Source organism: Microtus pennsylvanicus, chromosome 20 (genome assembly GCF_037038515.1).
Source record: "Microtus pennsylvanicus isolate mMicPen1 chromosome 20, mMicPen1.hap1, whole genome shotgun sequence".
Taxonomy (NCBI): Eukaryota; Metazoa; Chordata; class Mammalia; order Rodentia; family Cricetidae; genus Microtus; species Microtus pennsylvanicus.
This window is the reverse complement of record NC_134598.1, coordinates 23,786,669-23,805,918: the sequence shown is the minus strand read 5'-3', so window position 1 is coordinate 23,805,918 and position 19,250 is coordinate 23,786,669. Positions and strand designations below refer to the sequence as shown.

Sequence of the window (19,250 nt, the reverse complement as noted above, 5' to 3'; positions counted from 1 at the left end):
TTAAATGTTATATACAAATTCCCATATTTAAAAGATTAATTTACTTTATTATTTTGTTAATTATAACACCTACCAAACAAAGAATATGTTACAAGTTGGTGCCTTGGGGTAGATTAATGTAGCAACATTGATTTATACGGATAGGGATTTGTTTCTTTATTTTTTCCTCCAAAATCCTCATGTGGCCATAACATAATATTTACTGCGAAGGGGGGAGTGAGAAATATTTTTTTCTGTTTACCATGAAGGTCTGGAGAGTGAGGATATGACTCATTAAAACTGGGCAGTTTGTTACAGGTAGCCCAAATTTTAGAAACAGGATGGACACACATAAGCATCTGGGTTGAAGCAAAGAGCTTTTTTGTTGTTATTGAATTTTAGCTTTTAGTTTTTCAAGACAGGGTTTCTCTGTGTAGTTTTGGTGCCTGTTCTGAAACTAGCTCTGTAGACCAGGCTGGCCTCGAACTCACAGAGATCTGTCTGCCTCTGCCACCAGAATGCTGGGTTAAAGGTGTGCACCACCACCACCTGGTGAAGCAAGCAGCTTTGCAGTATAACAATTCATCTGTCACTTCTTGAATTTCAACAACAATTCTTTAGTAAATGAATATTTTGACTGCATTGATAAAAACTAGCAAATAAATTCCTATAGTGGTAGTTGCTCAAGGGAAAAATATTTTGACATTTTTTTAAAGAGAGCTTATTTGCTTCCACGAATAATAATTTGAAACAAGCATTACTGATTCATACTATTCTAATAACACAGTGAGCATGTCTATATGTATATGTGTGAATTCATGAAGGTAAGTAGAATACATTTTAGAGTATCTGTCCTTAGTGTGTACCTTCTAGAACTTCTTGTAGTATTTGGATTTTGATACCGAAAAATCAAATAATATATTACATTTGCAGGCTCCCAAGTACAAAGTAATTATGCTAAGGGTCTACTAAATACCCATGTGTGCATACAATTATATTTATATAGGTGCATACAAACTGTCTTGATTAACGAGATATTCTGCGTTCAGCAAAGTTGGGGATAGAAGCTTATTAAGGATTTTGAACACTGTCCAGAAAGAATAATTACTTTTAGATTGAGATTGTTTCCTCCTCCCACTTCTATAAATACATTTAATAACTTAACTATTTTATTCAGGTTATCCGGAACATGTCAATCATGTCAAAAGTTCTCAATGTGAGGTTACAGCAGTTTAACGGCTGGACATCTGGAAGGGTTTACACTCCATAGCTGTTGAATTTTTGTTTCCTGCCACTTCCAGTGTGCTGTTAGCAAAACATAAGAGTCAAGCTTACAGAAGGGCAAAGTGAGTGAGTTTGATAATCATCTTTCCTTGTGATCATTTGATTCTCATTTGCAAAAAGTGCAGAGTTTGGCATGCCAGCCCCTAAGATGAAGCCCTCTCACACCTTGTAGCAATCAGACAGTGGTTATTTGAGCTGATTGCTCAGATATCCTGAGTAACTGTCCAGAAACTAGATGCAACACCTGAGGCCTCCTTATTTCACGATCAGCACTGCAGCAATTGCTGAAGGTTTTCTGTCCACAGTCTGTCTCTCTGCTGGTAACACTAAAATGCGTTTTCTCCATCTGCACTCTGGGTAAAATTATTTGACCTACATAATCATCAGTGATCTCAAATAATATGTGTCAAACCAGCGCATCCATTTCCGTTAACGAGGGAAAGATTCAATCACAGTGCAACATGTTCTAGCTCTCCATCTTCTCTGCGTGTTCCTGGTAGACGTGACCATTGCAGACACAGCAGGAAGAGATGCCACCAAATCCTCTGGAAAACGCATCAGCCCCCTCCCTTTGAGCCTGGTTTCTGTTACTCCTTGTTATTATTTTAGCAAGAGAATGATGCATAATTGTCATTGCTATTATTAAATGCTCTCCTCTAACTCATCCCTGCTCCACAGGGAGGGCCTCCTGTGGAGAGTCAACAAAGCTTGGCAAATTAAGTAGAAGCAGGACCAAGCCCCTCCCCTCATCATCAACACTGAGCAAGGCAGCCCACCAAAGGGTGTGGGCTCCAAAAATTAAGCTCATTCACCAGGGATACATCCTGGTCCCACTGCCAAGGACTCCACGAATGGACCAAGCTACATAACTATTAACCACATGCAGGTGGCCTAGGTAGATCCCATGCAGTCGCACCAGTTGTCAGTCTAGAGTTCCAGAGATCCCAAGACCTCTGATCAGCTGTTTCTGTGGGTTTCCCCATCGTGATATCAACCCCTACCTAGATCATATCATCCATCCTCCCTCTCTTCAACTGGACTCCTGGAGTTTGGTCTGGTGCTTGGCTGTGGATCTCTGCATCTGCTTCCATCAGTTACTGGATGAAGGTTCTATGATGACAGTTAGGGTAGTCACCAATCTGATTACAGGGGAAGGCTAGTTCATGTACTCTCTCCACTACTGCTAGGAGTCTTAGTCGGGATCATCCATGTGGATTTCTGAGAATTTCCCTAGCACTGAGTTTCTCTATCAAGATATGGATCAACTTCAACATATGTCCAGGTACACTGAACCTGATAGGAGAGAAAGTAGGAAGTAGCCTTGGGCATATACACTCCTTATACTATGTTCCTTACATCTGTTTAAAAATTAAACCTAAAATTCAGTACAAGTGATCACTTTCTTGATAAACTTTCCAACTCATACCTGGATGTTTGAATAAGAGTAGATAACTTTAAAAGATGTTTGATTCTAATAAAAAAATATTTTTAAAAAAATGACAACCTTGGCCGGGCGGTGGTGGCACACACCTTTAATCCCAGCACTCGGGAGGCAGAGGCAGGCGGATCTCTGTGAGTTTGAGGCCAGCCTGGTCTACAAGAGCTAGTTCCAGGACAGGAACCAAAAAACCTACAGAGAAACCCTGTCTCAAAAAAATCTAAAAAAAAAAAAAAAATGACAACCCTGTAAGTCAAACAGTCCATTTGCTTATTTACTTACTATTTAATTTATATAGGAACAAAAACAGGCTGAATATGTAAGCAATAAATCAAGCATGAAATAAAAAGAACTTCTCAAGAAAACAGAGGAAATTTTACAAGACTCCTTACCAGAAATAAACTTGTCACCATGGTTAGAAATAAGTGCTAGAGTACATTCCATGTTCATCTTTTGGGGTCTGGGTTACCTCACTCAGGATAGTGTTTTCTATTTCCATCCATTTGCATGCAAAATTCGAGAAGTCCTTGTTTTTTACTGCAGCATAGTACTCCAATGTGTATACTCGCACATAATTGGTTTCTAGCCATAAATAAGGGTCACGGAGTCTACAATTGGTGAACCTAAAGAAGCTAAATAAGAAGGTAAACCCAAGGAAAAACATATAGTTATCCTCTTGGCTATGGGAAGTAGACAAAATTGCAAAGGGAGAAAATTGGGATCTTGGGGGTGGGGTGTGATGGGGGTAAGGGGAGATGGGGAGAGAAAAGTGAGAAGGGGAGGATGGGGGGGACTAGGGGAAACAAGATGATTGGGATAAAGGAAGGTTGGATAGGGGAGCATGGAAGCACAATTCTTAGTCAAGGGAGCCACCTTAGGGTTGGCAAGAGACTTGAACCTAGAGTGGCTCCTAGGAGCCCAAGGCGATGTTCCCAGTTAGTTCCTTGGGCAGCTGGGGATAGGGAACCTGAAATGACACTATCCTATAGCCATACTGATGAATATCTTGCATATCACCATAGAACCTTCATCTGGTGATGGATGGAGATAGAGACAGAGACACACACTGGAGCACTGGACTGAGCTCCCAAGGCCCCAATGAGGAGCGGAAAAAGGGAGAACATGAGCAAGGAAGTCAGGACCACAAGGGGTGCACCCACCCACGGAGACAGTGGGGCTGATCTGTTGGGAGCTCACCAAGGCCAGCTGGACTGTGACTGAAAAAGCATGGGATAAAACCAGACTCTCTGAACATGGCGAACAATGAGGGCTGATGAGAAGCCAAGGACAATGGCACTGGGTTTTGATCCTACTTCATGTTCTGGCTTTGTGGGAGCCTAGCCAGTATGGGTGTTCACCTTCCTAGACATGGATGGAGCGGGGACAACCTTGGACTTTTCACAGGGCAGGGAACCCTGACTGCTCTTTGGACTGGAGAGGGAGGGGGAGAGGAGTGGGGGGAGGGGGAGAAAGGTGGGAGGAGGGGGAGGGAAATGGGAGGCTGGGAGGAGGCGGAAACTTCTTTTTTTCCTTTTCTCAATTAAAAAAATATTTAAAAAATAAATGTGAGGAATCGCAAAGGAAAAAAAAAAGAAATAAGCGTTAGATTTCTAATTTTCTTAAACAACCCAAACTATAGTCTAGCACATGTGAAGGAAGCAATAGCCTCGGGCATTGGTAGCAAGGAGAATAGAGTAATGAACTTTGATAAAGGGAAACAATTATGGTGGTTATGCTAGCTTCCCCCCAAGAGTTTCTAAGTTATGGCTCAGGGAAAGGACACCCAAGTGAGAATTTCTTGAGCTGACTAGGCAGAGAATTTTACAAACAGATGCAAGAGAAAGGTGAGTGGCTGCTTAATGTTCTTACAGAAAGTTATAGAGAAGGGCTGGAGACGATGGCTCAGTGGTTTAGAGCACTGGCTGACCTTCCAAAGGTCTTGGGTTCAATTCACAGCAACCACATAGTGGCTCACAACCATCGGTAATGAGACCTGGTGCCCTCTTCTGGCCTGCAGGCACACGTGCAGGCAGAACACTGTATACCACATAATAAAAAAAAAATAAACCTTAAAAAAAAAGCCTAGAGAAGTCAGTTCAACACTCCCTTTTAGGTATTACGATGAATACATTTTCTCAAACACTGAAACTATATCTTAAACTTTGGTTACTTTTAAGACATTAACCCTAACTATGTTGGATGGTTGTCATACTTGAACCCTGAGTTGCAATTGCCCTCATTGCCTGTTAGGGATGGCTAAAGTCACCACTGTAACTTTTGAGTAATAAAAAAGAAATATGGATGTTGCTTTCTCCAATCACCCAATCAGTTACAGACAGATTTCTCAAGGCATCAGTGAAAGACACACCTTCTACACTCTGCCAAAGTATGCTTTTCATGCTATAGCTAGCAATCTAGTGTCCCTAAACCTTGTGATCCTTCCTTTTATGTTAACAAATCATTCAGGGTAACCCATTATTGATCCGCCTTTCAGCCAAGCAATCAATTATCAAAACTCTTAGCACCCTTTCTAACTCCTGCAAAATTAAGTATAATATTTAAGCCAAGGTAGGCCATACTAAGAAATTTTGTTTGACCCAACCTTATGTTCTTCATCTATTTTCCTACATCCTTTAAATTCATTATCACACAGGTGCTATTAGGTTTCTGCCCCATGAACTGGAAAACTAATTAGTCCTATATGATCTTAGTATTCTTCTTGGGTCACACTTTGAACATTATCTTTAGGGGATTGGCAGACTTTGAGTATAGTTAAAGGTCTCGAAACAATAATGATTGGTAAGGACAGGTTCTGAGGGAGGTTCGTTCTATTCATTCATTCTATTCTATTCCGTAACTGCCTCTCATGAGCCTTTACTAATATTTCCAAGCAATAATTCCCTGTTTTAATGGTGAGAGTGAAAAAGTAGTTCCTGTGGGAGTCAGGAGGATATATCTAAAACTTTTTTGTTTTTTGGTTTTTCGAGACAGGGTTTCTCTGTGGTTTTGGAGCCTGTCCTGGAACTCCCTTTGTAGACCAGGCTGGTCTCGAACTCACAGAGATCCGCCTGCCTCTGCCTCCTGAGTGCTGGGATTAAAGGCGTGCGCCACCACCGCCCGGCTATCTAAAACTTTAAGGCATCTTCAACTTAGACTTTCAGTGTTTCTTATACTATGCATTAAGGAGAAATGTCTCTATAACTATTTAATTACATAGATCATACTGAATAATTGAGAAATTGGAAGTAGCTAGACTTCAAGTTAGAAGCATAAAAACTGAGAAATATCCAGAGGAACAAATGCCCAGTCTAACAAATCATATCAATTTTATTAGGTATTCTAAAAGTGAGAAGGAAGGTATTTAAACTTTGGCAAGCCTTTATCTTAACTTTGAGTTATAGATTTATCACTTCCATGGCTGTATGTCTCTTTCTTCCTCCATTTCTCAAATTTTTGTTATTTTAATGAGATCTTGTAATTCCCAGTTATGAAATTAAATTAGATGGGTGAACAATTTATATTCAACTATAGGTTATCATTTACTATCTTAAAGAAAGTAATTATTCAAAAAATATATTGTTCCCTTTCTTCTACTTTTAATCCATTTGCTGTCTTTCTAGGCAACAATAGATAGCTATATATGATGATACATTGGTAAATGACAATATAATGTATAAACTTTGAAATGAAATTTTAGCTGAATGATAAGATTATACTCTTCATACTCCAAGTTAATTGTAAGTAATTCGTTACCTTTTTTTCACAGGAGAAGATGTTTAAATTTTATCAAATGAAATATATTTTTCAAATACTGGATAAAATGAGATGCTTGCGAAAACGTTCTACAGTGTCTTTCTTGGGTGTTCTTGTCGTTTGCCTTCTATTCATGAACTTGTACATTGAAGACAGCTATGTTCTGGTGAGTTCTGGAGACATTATTTTTAATTCAATATTCATCCTCAGTAAACTTAGTATAGGTCTAGTTATCCCCCGACTTTGATGTAAAAGGCAGTGTTTGTTTGAGCAGAATTATTTATGCATCTGTCCTTTCATTTTTATTTTATTTATTTATTTATTTGGTTTTTCAAGACAGAGTTTCTTTGCAGCTTTGGAGCCTGTCCTAAAACTAGCTCTTGCACACCAGCCTGGCCTTGAACTCACAGAGATCCACCTGCATCTGCCTCCCAAGTACTGGGATTAAAGGCATGCACCACCAGGGCCCAGCTGAAAACCATTTTTCATGTACCTTAAGCCACCTTCTTATACCTTCACAAGTTGTATCTATACACCTCAAAACATTCTCATACTCCCACAGTCTAAGCTTTCCTGTTTTGAGACATCTGTAATTTGTATCTACACACCTTAAGTCATTTTCTTTGTGTCCTCAAACCTTTATACATACCGTAAAATATCTTCTTAGACCCTAAAACATTTTTCTCAAGATACTCATGACATAATATATACTGTCATATAATACAGACAGTTTACACTGATTTCATACATATTAAAATATTAAGATCATTGGGCTTTACTGTGAACATATAGACAAAATCAATTTTTCTTGATAGTATTACTCCTATCCTCCTTATTTTACACTTTAGTGTTGAAATTTCCTTGAAAGTGTTACCCTTTATTTTGCCAATTATTTATAATAGTATTGAAATTTTCTTATATTTCTTATTATTAAAAATTACATATAAATATATTTTGATCACATTTTCCCCTCCCCTAAGTCCTTCAAAATACTTTCTCCCTCCTTATATACCCAACTTAAAGTTCTTTAAAAAATAACAGATTTTCTTAGTGATAATTCAGAAGATTCAGAATTAAAGGTCCAGCACACACACTGTGGCTCACAAACCTTTGAAACTCCTGTTCCTGGGGAGTTAATGTCCCCTTCCATACTCCAATGCCATTGGCATGCATGCATTGCACATAAATTTATTTAGGCATGCACAAATACAAAAAAGTCATTTAAATAAATAAATTTAAAAAAAAACAAAAAATATTATATATTTTATCTTTATGTCATATAATTACATCTTTTCCCCATCCCTTTCCACCTCCAAACCCTTCCAAATACTTATTCTAGGTCTCTTTCAAATTCTGGTCTTCTCCTTAATTGCTGTTATACACATGAACAAACACACACACACACACACACACACTACACACAAACACAAACACGCCCCATTTTGTAATGGATAATTAATTAATATTCTTTTTTCCAAGAGGAAACTATTTCTTCTGTTCTTGGCGTTACTTAGTTGTTGGTAGCTGTTTGGGGAAATGCCGCTTGTTGGTTCCCCCTCTCCCAGCTAGCTTAGAACCAAAATAATCACACAGATAGCTTATTAATTAAATCACTGATTGGCTGATTAGCTCTAGTTTCTTATTAGCTAACTCTTATATTAATTCAACCCATTTCTATTATATATCTGTATATCCCCAGGAAGTTGTGTCTTACAATTTAAAATTCCTAGCATCTGTCTCCAGCAGCTCCATGGCTTCCCTCTTAACTCTGTCCTTCTTTCTCCCAGCATACAGCCTAACTTTCTCCACCTGGTTCTGTTCTTCCCTGCCATAGGCTTAAAGCAGTTCTTTATTCATTAGCCAATAAAAACAACACATAGACAGAAGGACCTCCCACACCAGGTTGCTCTTTGCATCAAATTGAGCCTTAGTAGGCTTTTCCCCATCTACACTAACATAGCTATTGTTATTGTGCTTGTTCAGCCCATGTGTTGGCAATCATGGTGAGACTTTATAAATGTAGCTGTGATATGCCTAGAAGACAGAACTTATAGTCAACTCCATGTTCCTCTGGATTCTAAAGTCATTCCACCTGCTCTTCCAAAACAATTCCTGAGACTTAGGTAGAGTAATTGTTTTCCTAACCAGCTGTGATGCCTAGGAACCACAGCAATGACAGGCATGGGGGAGAAACCCAAACTGAGCAATAGCAGCATGCAGCATGTGTAACTTTGTGGCAACCAACCGGTCTATAATTGGACTTTAAAACCCACTTGACAACAGGGAAATCATGCCTGGTACTGGAAACCCAGCCAACTGCCTAGGGCCAGTTAATTCATGCATCTTGAAGGAGAATCACCACTGTAGTTAACTAGCATATTCCCCAACTATATTCTAAATATTTGTCTTTATACCCAAAGAGCTAAGTATGATTCTTACCCCTCATTAAAAAAACTTCTCTTTGCAACAGAGATCATTACAGAAAACCACAACAAATCAAAATTCAGAGTTGTAGAACCCAACTTCTATACAAATAAATCTTATTTTTAATGTATATATCTAAAATGTGAATATTTGTAAAAAAAAAAACCTAACTCTTGGAATAAATCACAATATTATTTCTGCTTAATACTTTTCCTTTTTCATTTTTTTATTTTTATTTATTTATTTATTTATTTGTTTGTTTGTTTGTTTGTTTTTCGAGACAGGGTTTCTCTGTGGCTTTGGAGCCTATCCTGGAACTAGCTCTGTAGACCAGGCTGGTCTCGAACTCCCAGAGATCCACCTGCCTCTGCCTCCCGAGTGCTGGGATTAAAGGCGTGCGCCACCATCGCCCGGCTTTCATTTTATTTTTTATAATTTTCTCTCTCTTGGGTATTTTCTTGCCTCCATAATGTGCATATAATTTTCTAAGCATAAACTGCAATGTCTTTCATTTGTGTTGCTGAAATAATACTTGTAACTCCAAGAAACCAGATGAAAAGAATTAGTAGTCTCTGGAGTTATTTACCACATTCAATTCCCTTTTTGATAGAAAATTTATTTGTGGTTTGAAACTATAGGCATATTAATGTCTTGGTATATTTGCTTTTGTTTTAGAAAGATAAGTGACTTTCAGTTGGAAAGGAAGCAGAACTCAGTGAAAGAGACAAATACTTTACAAGACAAACTAAGTGGCAGAGACGATGCATGCCCAATCAACTTAGCCTTTCAGCTGTGAGCATCTTCAAAGTAGCCACCAGGGTATATATTTAGACTGAAGTGAGACCATTGAATTGCATTACCATCCAGAAAATGATTGTCATAAAGCTTTGCCTTATTACTGAGACACACACTTTAGCATAGTTACTGCAGAAAAGAAGGCACCCAGGGAGCCTGGATGTTCAGTCAGTCGCCTCTGAAAGCAGCCAACCAGACAGGCTCGGGTGAAAGTTACATTTTTATTGATGCTGAAAGTATTAAGAAGCTTGTTCTTCAGAACTGAATTAAGTACTTTCATGTCAGCTCTGTTTCATTTTATATTCTGCTGCGTACTTCTACCAAAATGAATGTATTCCATTTTATCACAGAAAAAGTCTAGACTTTTACATGCTCAGGGAAGAATTCTTAAAAAAAATAGTAACTTACAGTTTTGTTAGCATGTAGCCTCATATAATAACAGAATATCAAAATGTATACAACATAGAGACTACTTTGATTTTATAGAAATGTCTTCATGGCTTCTATTGATACTGTACACTACTAGAGTATTGTTGAACAAGCTTATGTGATAATTAGTCTGCAGTTACTTTGTAACAATCTTAAATTGTTTGTTTTATACATTTATTGCATTATATATTTTTTGATCTATAGAAATAGATGAACATATATATGTATGAGAGTGAGAATGATCAAATTTCAGTGAATATTCAACCTCTATATTTATAAAAGAAAATTTTCTTTAATTTTGCATTGTAGATATTTCAAATATATATATAGCTTTGGAACTTGATGGATATCCTATAAACCTTGTGAAAATGTCCTTTTTCAAATAATTAAAGTGGCGTAAAACATAGAAGTATGTTATCACAGACAGAATAAAGTCATGAGAATACTTGAATATTTGAAATTGTAGGATTGAATTTTTTTAATTCATAGTATAGTTAAAGATTCTTAGCACTCCTGTTAAATTCCAGTATTTCTTTTTTTAATTCCATGAAAAATTCTGCTCATGATTTTAAAGTTTAATTGTGTTTTTTGCCTTTGAATCAGTAACTATTTATTGTCCTAATCAAGGTAAAACTTATGTCTGAATCTTATACAATGTTTTGGAAGAGAGATTTAATTAAAGTTTTATTGACCACAGATAAGAATCAAGGCAAAATTCATTTAAAGAATTTACTTTTTCTAGTCTTAGTGGCTTGTACTTGATTCATTTAAGTTCCTACCAGAAATACTAGAGATAAATCTATGTAAGAACACACAGGGAAGTGGACAACTTTCCACAAAGAAACCTAATTAGATTCTACGGACATATATGGTAGTGAATCATAGAATATATGCCCCAAAAATAATCTAATAAGGATATGGCCAATAATAACTTTATCAAATTATCAAAGTCTACCATTGAACTTACATCTAAGCTCAGAGAAAATGGAAGCAAATAATAGTTAACCTGAATTTGGAAAATTTCTTAAATGTAAGTGCTTCTGTTCATATAATGACACGAATTACTATCAGCACAAAAATAATTATAATTATTATAAATGATTTCAGTTATCTTCACCAGAACATCAAACAAAAGCAAATTTTCACACATGCATCTATCAACACAGAGAGAAAGACTACAATAAGAAAGATGAGAGCCCGACAGGATCTCAAATCATTTTACTGACTAGGTACCAAGGTATTCTAATTGATGTTACTGAAGAACATTTTCAGATAAGCAAGTTCATGACAAAATGTTGATGGTTAATCGTTCTCAACAATTTGAAATTATGTCTCTCCTCGTCAATGTTCTGTTGCTATGAAAAGACAGCATTACCACAGCAACTCTTACAAAGGAAAGTATTTAGTTAGGCCTGGCTTGCAGGCTCAGAGGGTCAGTCCATTGCCAGTGTGGCAGGAAGCATGGCTGCATGCAGGCTGGCATAGTGCTGGAGAAGTAGCTACGTTCTATGTACTTAGCTGTAGACAACAGAGAGTGTGACAATGGGCCTGGCTTGAGTATTTGAAACATCAAAGCACACTTCCAGTGACACATTTAGTCCAAAAAGGCCACACCTACTCCTCCAAGGCCATACATCCTATTAATGCCAATCAATGTCTATGAGCATTAGGAGGCAATTTTCATTCAATTCACCATAATGGCCTTACAAGGTCATCTATAAATGAATTGATAAAACTTTGTAACAACTTTCTCTAAAACTAAATAATTTGTTTACACTTAAAACTTCCTACTCATTCTTTAAATGTTGTAATCGATACATCGATACTTTTTCCATTTGAAAGCATTTGTAGAAGATTTCAATGATTAATATGGCTATTTCTGAAAGGAAATAATTTCCGGTGAAAGCTCCAAATTTATCATCATCAAACTATAAAGTCCTTTTGTTTTGAAATTTTAGAATTTTAACGTGTTGAAAGTGGGGATTTTCGAGTAAGGATAGATTTGCTGAAAATGGGATAATCATGCATGCTATGGAAAATCAAATGTGTCACAGAATAAAGATCATAAGTGAAAAGGCTTAAAGCAGAAACTAAAGGTAAGAAATCAGGTCAAAGTTGAGGAGCTTGTGATTGTGGGCTGGTAACTGAGATTCATGTAACTTTCTAAATACATGCACTACCCTCTTCTCCATTTGTGGCCAACTATTACTTATTAATTTTGCATGTATTTATTTTTGCATTTAGGAAGGCGACAAACAACTCATAAGGGAAACATCCACACATCAACTTAATTCTGAACGCTATGTTCACACATTCAAGGATTTATCTAACTTCTCAGGAACCATAAATGTTACCTATCGCTACCTAGCTGCCACTCCTTTACAGAGAAAGAGTAAGTATCCATAACCTTTTTATTAAAATTTGCATAAAAACTGAGATTTTTGCAAAAATAATGATAATTTGTTATGTTTGTGTATCAATACAAGATTTAGAGATTATTGGGATCTATAGTTTAAGAAGAATTTGACATCCTTTAACCTTTATATATACTTTCTTATTCCATAATTATTAAGATACTAACTTTTAATAAAAACTCTTTAGAAATTTGTTATGGTGCATTAAGAGAGATAATTATCCCTTGACTGTAAAATTAAATGTCTAACTTGAAAATATTGTTGTGCTGTTTTACTTCCAATCTGATGGTTTAGTTTTATAGTTTCTAACCAGCTTGGAATGTGGTCTTGAACGTGCACTATTTTATAAATGACAATCACAGATTACCACAAACCAGAGGATTTATTATTATTATTATCTCGTGGTTCTAGTAGTCAGAATTTGAGATTTAAGTGCTTGTATTCTAATCATCCTTACGATTGTTCCAAAGAAAATTTGCCAACTTAAAATTCAAGTTGGGGAGGATTCTGTAGGATGACAAAGTTTACTCAAACCAATATGAAGATTTTTTGATTGGGAAAAAAAATGATAGCCAATCAAAATTTAGAGCTCCCTTAAGTGGCTCCTGTGTGGTCTAGGATTTGAGAGAGTAAAAGATATGCCCAAAGAATGACCTTTCAACTAAGTGATGGTTACCACTTGGATGGGTACCACTTGCATTGCCTGACAACAACATCACGTGTTGTTAACTTAAAACGTGTCAGTGACTTAAGTCATGTGACAGTGACTTAAAGAGTTGTACATTCAGGATAGGAAGGGCAGAAGAAAGGAATGACTTTCACTGGGTTTGTTAAACATCCCTATGGTATCATGGTAAGGCCCATATTAACCCACTGATCCTTACACATATGCACATTATCACTTTTACACATTGGTGATTAAGGAATGTTATTGAATATTCAAGATAGAAAATCAGATTTTAGAAAGATACATAATGCGTATCAGAGGTGAACCGTATGAGGTTATTTCTCGCCATAAAAACATCCAGTTCTTATTTTTTAACTTTAATCTAAGAAAAATGTCCCCTGAGGGTAAAGATGCAAAGTGTTTTTCAAAACAAACGAAACAATAAATTCATAGCTTTGAAGCATACATTTGTGAGATTTCTTTCTCCCTACATCCTATCAAACTGTTTATTTTCTATAAGACATATCAGGCAAATTTCAAAATAAGGCTAGGAAGTCTGCCTTGGAATTCATTTAGTAAAGATAGCAATCTGATACCGAACCCTGAAGTACACAATGCACTCTCTGGAAATTTTATAGATGATTTAAATTAATGTCTAGTCTTCTTTCCTCATCACTTGAGTCTAGCTTGCCAGCCTTAATTAAAAATTTGCTTTACTTTTTATATGTATTTATTACTTCACAGTGCTCATTTTTTATCTTGTTCTGGGCTTTAAATCTATGTGTATACCAAACTAGCCTTGAACTCAAAACAGTCCTTCTGCCTCAGTCCCCCACATGCTAAGACTACAGGCATGAAGTGCTGTGTTTCATTTCTTTGTAGACACATTATCTCTAAACATCTGTCTCTTTTCTAATGGTAATATATAGGAATATTAGGCTATATAGGATACTTTAGGATAATTTTATTTTCATAATTCATAAGCATTTTTGTAATATACGATCTATCTTACATTGCTCAAAGAATATAAATTGTTTTCTATATAAAACATCAAAAGTACATGAAACACAGTAGCCCTTGTGTAGCGAGTTTAATACTCTAATATTAAAATGTTAAATATATAATCATTTAATAGATTTGTTTGCTATAATTGTGGGCCTAAAGAATTCAAATCTTGTTTATTTGGTTCCTATTATTGTATTATTTGAAGTCTATTGACATTTAATTACTTTTCCACTGATTTTTTTTTTCTTTGGTCAGGGTATCTTACAATCGGTCTTTCATCAGTGAAACGGAGAAAAGGAAACTATTTACTTGAGACAATAAAGTCAATTTTTGAACAGTCCAGCTATGAAGAACTAAAGGAAATTTCAGTAGTGGTGCATCTAGCAGACTTTAATTCCTCCTGGCGCGATGCGATGGTCCAGGACATCATGCAGAAATTTGCCCATCATATCATTGCAGGAAGATTGATGGTTATACATGCTCCTGAAGAATATTATCCAGTTCTGGATGGTCTTAAAAGAAATTACAATGACCCAGAGGATAGAGTCAGATTTCGCTCCAAGCAGAATGTAGACTATGCTTTTCTTCTGAATTTTTGTGCCAATACTTCAGACTATTACGTCATGCTTGAAGATGACGTCCGGTGTTCCAAAAATTTCTTAACCGCCATCAAGAAAGTCATCGCATCCTTAGAAGGGACATACTGGGTAACTCTTGAGTTCTCAAAACTTGGCTACATCGGTAAACTCTATCATTCTCATGATCTCCCACGTCTGGCCCACTTTTTATTAATGTTTTATCAAGAAATGCCTTGCGATTGGCTATTGACTCATTTTCGAGGTCTCTTGGCTCAGAAAAATGTGATCCGATTTAAACCTTCTCTCTTTCAGCACATGGGCTATTATTCATCCTATAAAGGAACTGAGAATAAACTCAAGGACGATGACTTTGAAGAGGAGTCATTCGACATCCCTGATAATCCCCCAGCAAGTCTCTACACCAATATGAATGTCTTTGAAAACTATGAAGCAAGCAAGGCTTACAGCAGTGTTGATGAGTACTTCTGGGGAAAGCCACCATCCATCGGAGATACATTTGTGATTGTATTTGAAAATCCAATTACGATTAAAAAAATTAAAGTGAATACAGGAACAGAAGATCGACAGAACGACATTTTGCATCACGGAGCTCTAGATGTTGGGAAAAAACTTATATTAAAGAAACAAATAAGACAATGTGATACTTACTTAAGACTGGGGGATTTCAAACACGGAAACTTTGAAATGTCAGAGGTGAATCAAAAAATTCCATTTGACATACATTGCATAAGGATATGCGTTACCAAAACCCAAAAAGAATGGCTCATAATTCGGAGCATCAGCATTTGGACTTCCTAGCCAATGAAATCAGTCTACTGAGTTTCTGAAGCAGGACTTCCTGTTTCAGTATTTCCTCTCTTCCTCTTTTGCTACTTTTGTCTTTTGGAAGGCAACCAATGGATGTGATGTGTCCCGGGAAAAGTTGATCATCTCAGCCGTTCTGATTGTAGTTTAATGAAACACACCCTTGTATGCTTTCACTTTTGAGGTCAAAGGCCATTCTGTAGTTAAAGTTGCTGCCATCCATATATTTAAGTGTTTAGAGATCCACGATTTCAAACAGTAGTCAAAAGAGTGATGTGAACGATTTAAAACAAGAAAATTCTTTCCGTGGATTATAATTAAAACACAGTTGCCAACGGTACACACTTATTCATGAATTTTTAATTCATTATATGGTCAGACATCTTTCTCATTCAGAATCTCTGAGAATATGCATTTGGTTGCAATCGTAAACTGGGATACTTTTCTTGGAAATTTAGGCTTTCACTGACTGCTATATTTTTACAGTTAATACCTCCTCATAGCAGTGAAGTCTTTGCAACAGACTATTTTGTGTAAGTAGGGCTAAAGAAAAAGAGACTTAAAAATAAGCATTCCTCTGGTTGTTTCTATGAAAAGAAACATTGCTCCTTGTTTTAAAACATTTAATTGCTTCAAAAAAATTTAATTTACATTTTCTGTGGGAAGAATTCCATTTCTAACTTCCCACTTGAAGTAGATAGGTAAGCTTAGTGTTTTAAGGTTACATAGGACCCCTGTAATTAACAGACAAAAAGAGATGGCCTGTGCTTAGTCTATTTGTTCACAGTTTCAGTATATGCAGACAAAATTGAAATTGATTTTATATTTTTTTATTAAAATTCATGTGATTGAAGTCGTTGCAATTTATCATGTTTTGGGGAGATTAAATGACTGTCTTAAGTGGGAGAAAGGTAAAAACTGTAGAAACTAATTTTGTCTTGTTTTGTTTTCCTGTAGTCAATGAGCTATTTCTTCAAAAACCAAATAACAAGGCATTATTCTGCTTTTTTGTCTTAATTAACAGACAACACTCTTTATTATCTATGGAGATCTCTCGTCACAGAACTTAGGGCTTCTTTTTTCTTTATCCCTTCCTTCCTTCCTTGATTTTTCTCATTCTCCTTCCTTGTATGTGTGCATTTATTTATTTAATATTTATTTGTTTGTGCCTACCTGTCTATGTATGCCTCCTGTGCGCAGTGCCTGCAGAAGCTGGGGGAGGATATCGTGAAACGCAAGTTACAGTCCATTACAGACCGCGTTTCAAGGGTGCTGGGAGCCAAACCAGTGTCCTCTGCAAGAGCAGCAAGTGCTCTTAATCACTGAGCCGTCACTCAAGCAGCAACTGTTCTGTGTCTTATTTAGGTTTCAGGTTATTTACTAGACTACCTTGAATTAGATAACAAAACTGGTCTATAAAGCATTATGACCATGCGGTGTAATGACTGTGACTCGTTTTAATTGACATTTCTGTGCTACCTGCATACAAATAGTAATCAAACTCTGTTAAAGATTTGGTCAGCTGTCTCTATTTTTCACAAGAGAAATTCAAGACACCACAGTGTGTTTAAAAAACATTAGTGTTTCAGAATGTACTTAGTAGTCACCCTATTCACAATTTGTAAGTGTTTCAGTGAAGAGGTTTTTAATGAAGAGAAATACAGGATATGTATGTGCTTATGGGGAAAAATCATATTCTCACACATGTGTGCGCGTGTGTTTCTGTGTGTGTATGTGTGTATAATGTGTGTGTGTTGTGTAAAGATATATTTATGATACTAAAAAAAACAGAAAAGAAACAAGAAGTGTGTCTGCTCTTCTTTCTATCCTAAAATACAGTACTGAAACTTACGTAATACAAGGGATTAGGCTGTTTTTGTTATATCTGTTCTGCTAAGATCAATTGAATTCAAACATCAGACTTAGTCAGAATTTTTGTAGTTTTTAATATATTCAGTATTGGATACCTTGTTTCCCACATTTCTCCAGTGTTAGAGGAAGATGCTAACCTTTCCTGAACGTGCAAATAACTAATAATTTGTGATACTAAATATTAAACTTGTAAGAAAATATAAGCACCTCCATGAAACAATGGAATTTTTGTTTGAATGATAATTGCCATAACACTTAAAAATATTCTGCTTTCCTGATATTTTTAAAACTAGCTGGCTGTACAGTGTTCCACATGCACCTCAGAACTCACAGTAATGTTTTTCTGCATTTCTGGTGATTTAGAAGTACACAGCTATATTCCAATTTTATGAAATATTAAAACCAGAAATGATTATTTACTGTGAGCTAAAAGCTTATACAAATTGACCTGCAAGTGAGATTCCAAAGACCATCTATGGTTCTATAGAAATTTCTAGAAAATGCTTTAGTAAAGATTGATGAGGATAAGAGGTTGGGGTCGGAGGTTAATATGACCAAAAAAAAAGTTTTATTTTATCTTAAGTTCCTTTCATTATTGAAACTATCATTGTATAAAGTACAATTACCTAGGGGAGTGTGTATGTTTTCTTTTCAAGTTGTTCCTGGGTTAATCTACCATCTTTCTTGCTTTTATTCTATTTATTTATTTTACCTATTATTACTTTATGTTTACCAGTGTTTTGTCTACATAGATGTCTGCTGTTTATAGCGTGCATACATAGTGTCTGTGGAATTCAGAAAAAAAGGAACTAAATCTCTGGAACTAAGGTTATAGATGCTAATTCATCACCATATGGGTGCTGGTCACTAAACACAACATTGACAAGAGCATCCAGTGCTCTTAACCACTGAGCCATGTCTCCAGGCTACCATTTTCTTCCTAGTACATTAATTTTTAACTTTCTTTTTATTATATCAAGTAATGCTTTACATTTTGTTACTTTCCAAACATTTTATGTTGCTTTTTCCTTCCCCAGGTGGCATTTATACACAATTTAATTTTAATAAACTATATTAAAATATGTAATTGTGAAATTTGCAGAAAAATGGGTGGTTCTAGAAAATAACACTTGAAGTGACTCAAACAAAAATCACATTTTCTCTCTTACATGCATATGCGAATCTATACTCATGAGTGTAAATAAAGGGGTATGAAATCAGCTAGACTACCACAAGAAGAGATGAGAAAGTTAACACCCCAGTTGGGGGTCAAAGAATAATAATGTTAACTTTATAAGTAAAACAACAGCCTTGACAAAGAAAGCTTCAAAAAACAGGCAAAGGAAGAGCAAAAAAACACATTTTACTTCATTTTATTTTTTTAATTTTTAAAACTCATTTAAAACTTTTATTTTTCATTGTATGAGACTTTCATCTGAGTTATCGCATGCTTTATCAACTTTATCTCCATCTTCCTCTTATCAAATTTTTGTCCCATCAACTAACATTTTTCCGTCCAAACGTTATGGACTCTTTTTCAAGTTTATTTAAATAACTTTTTTCTTATTTATTTTACATACCAACCTGATTCCCCTCCCTCCTTTCCTTCTATTTCCTCCCCTTTCCCATCCACCCTCTTCCCCTTCAGCTCCTCCTCCATCTCCATTCAAAAAGGAACATGCCTACCATGGGCTTATACAAGGGTAACACATCAAGTTGAGGCAGGACCGAGCTCCTCCCCTTACATCCAGGCTGGGCTAGGTAATTCAACATGCAGATTACCAAAA

General features: G+C 36.2%; 1 protein-coding gene across 9 annotated transcripts in view; it reads left to right on the top strand.

Moving 5' to 3' along the window:
* Mgat4c (MGAT4 family member C) overlaps positions 1–18,019 on the top strand; it is a 481,385-nt gene extending 463,366 nt beyond the window's left edge. For all 9 annotated transcript variants that reach the window (XM_075954476.1, XM_075954475.1, XM_075954472.1 and 6 more), the window contains 3 exons: positions 6,468–6,620; positions 12,347–12,494; positions 14,444–18,019. In XM_075954476.1, coding sequence (XP_075810591.1) covers positions 6,474–6,620; positions 12,347–12,494; positions 14,444–15,585 — 1,437 coding nt within the window. In that variant the 5' untranslated portion in view covers positions 6,468–6,473 and the 3' untranslated portion in view covers positions 15,586–18,019. The remainder of the gene's footprint in view (positions 1–6,467; positions 6,621–12,346; positions 12,495–14,443) is intronic.
* The last annotated feature ends 1,231 nt before the right edge of the window (positions 18,020–19,250 follow it).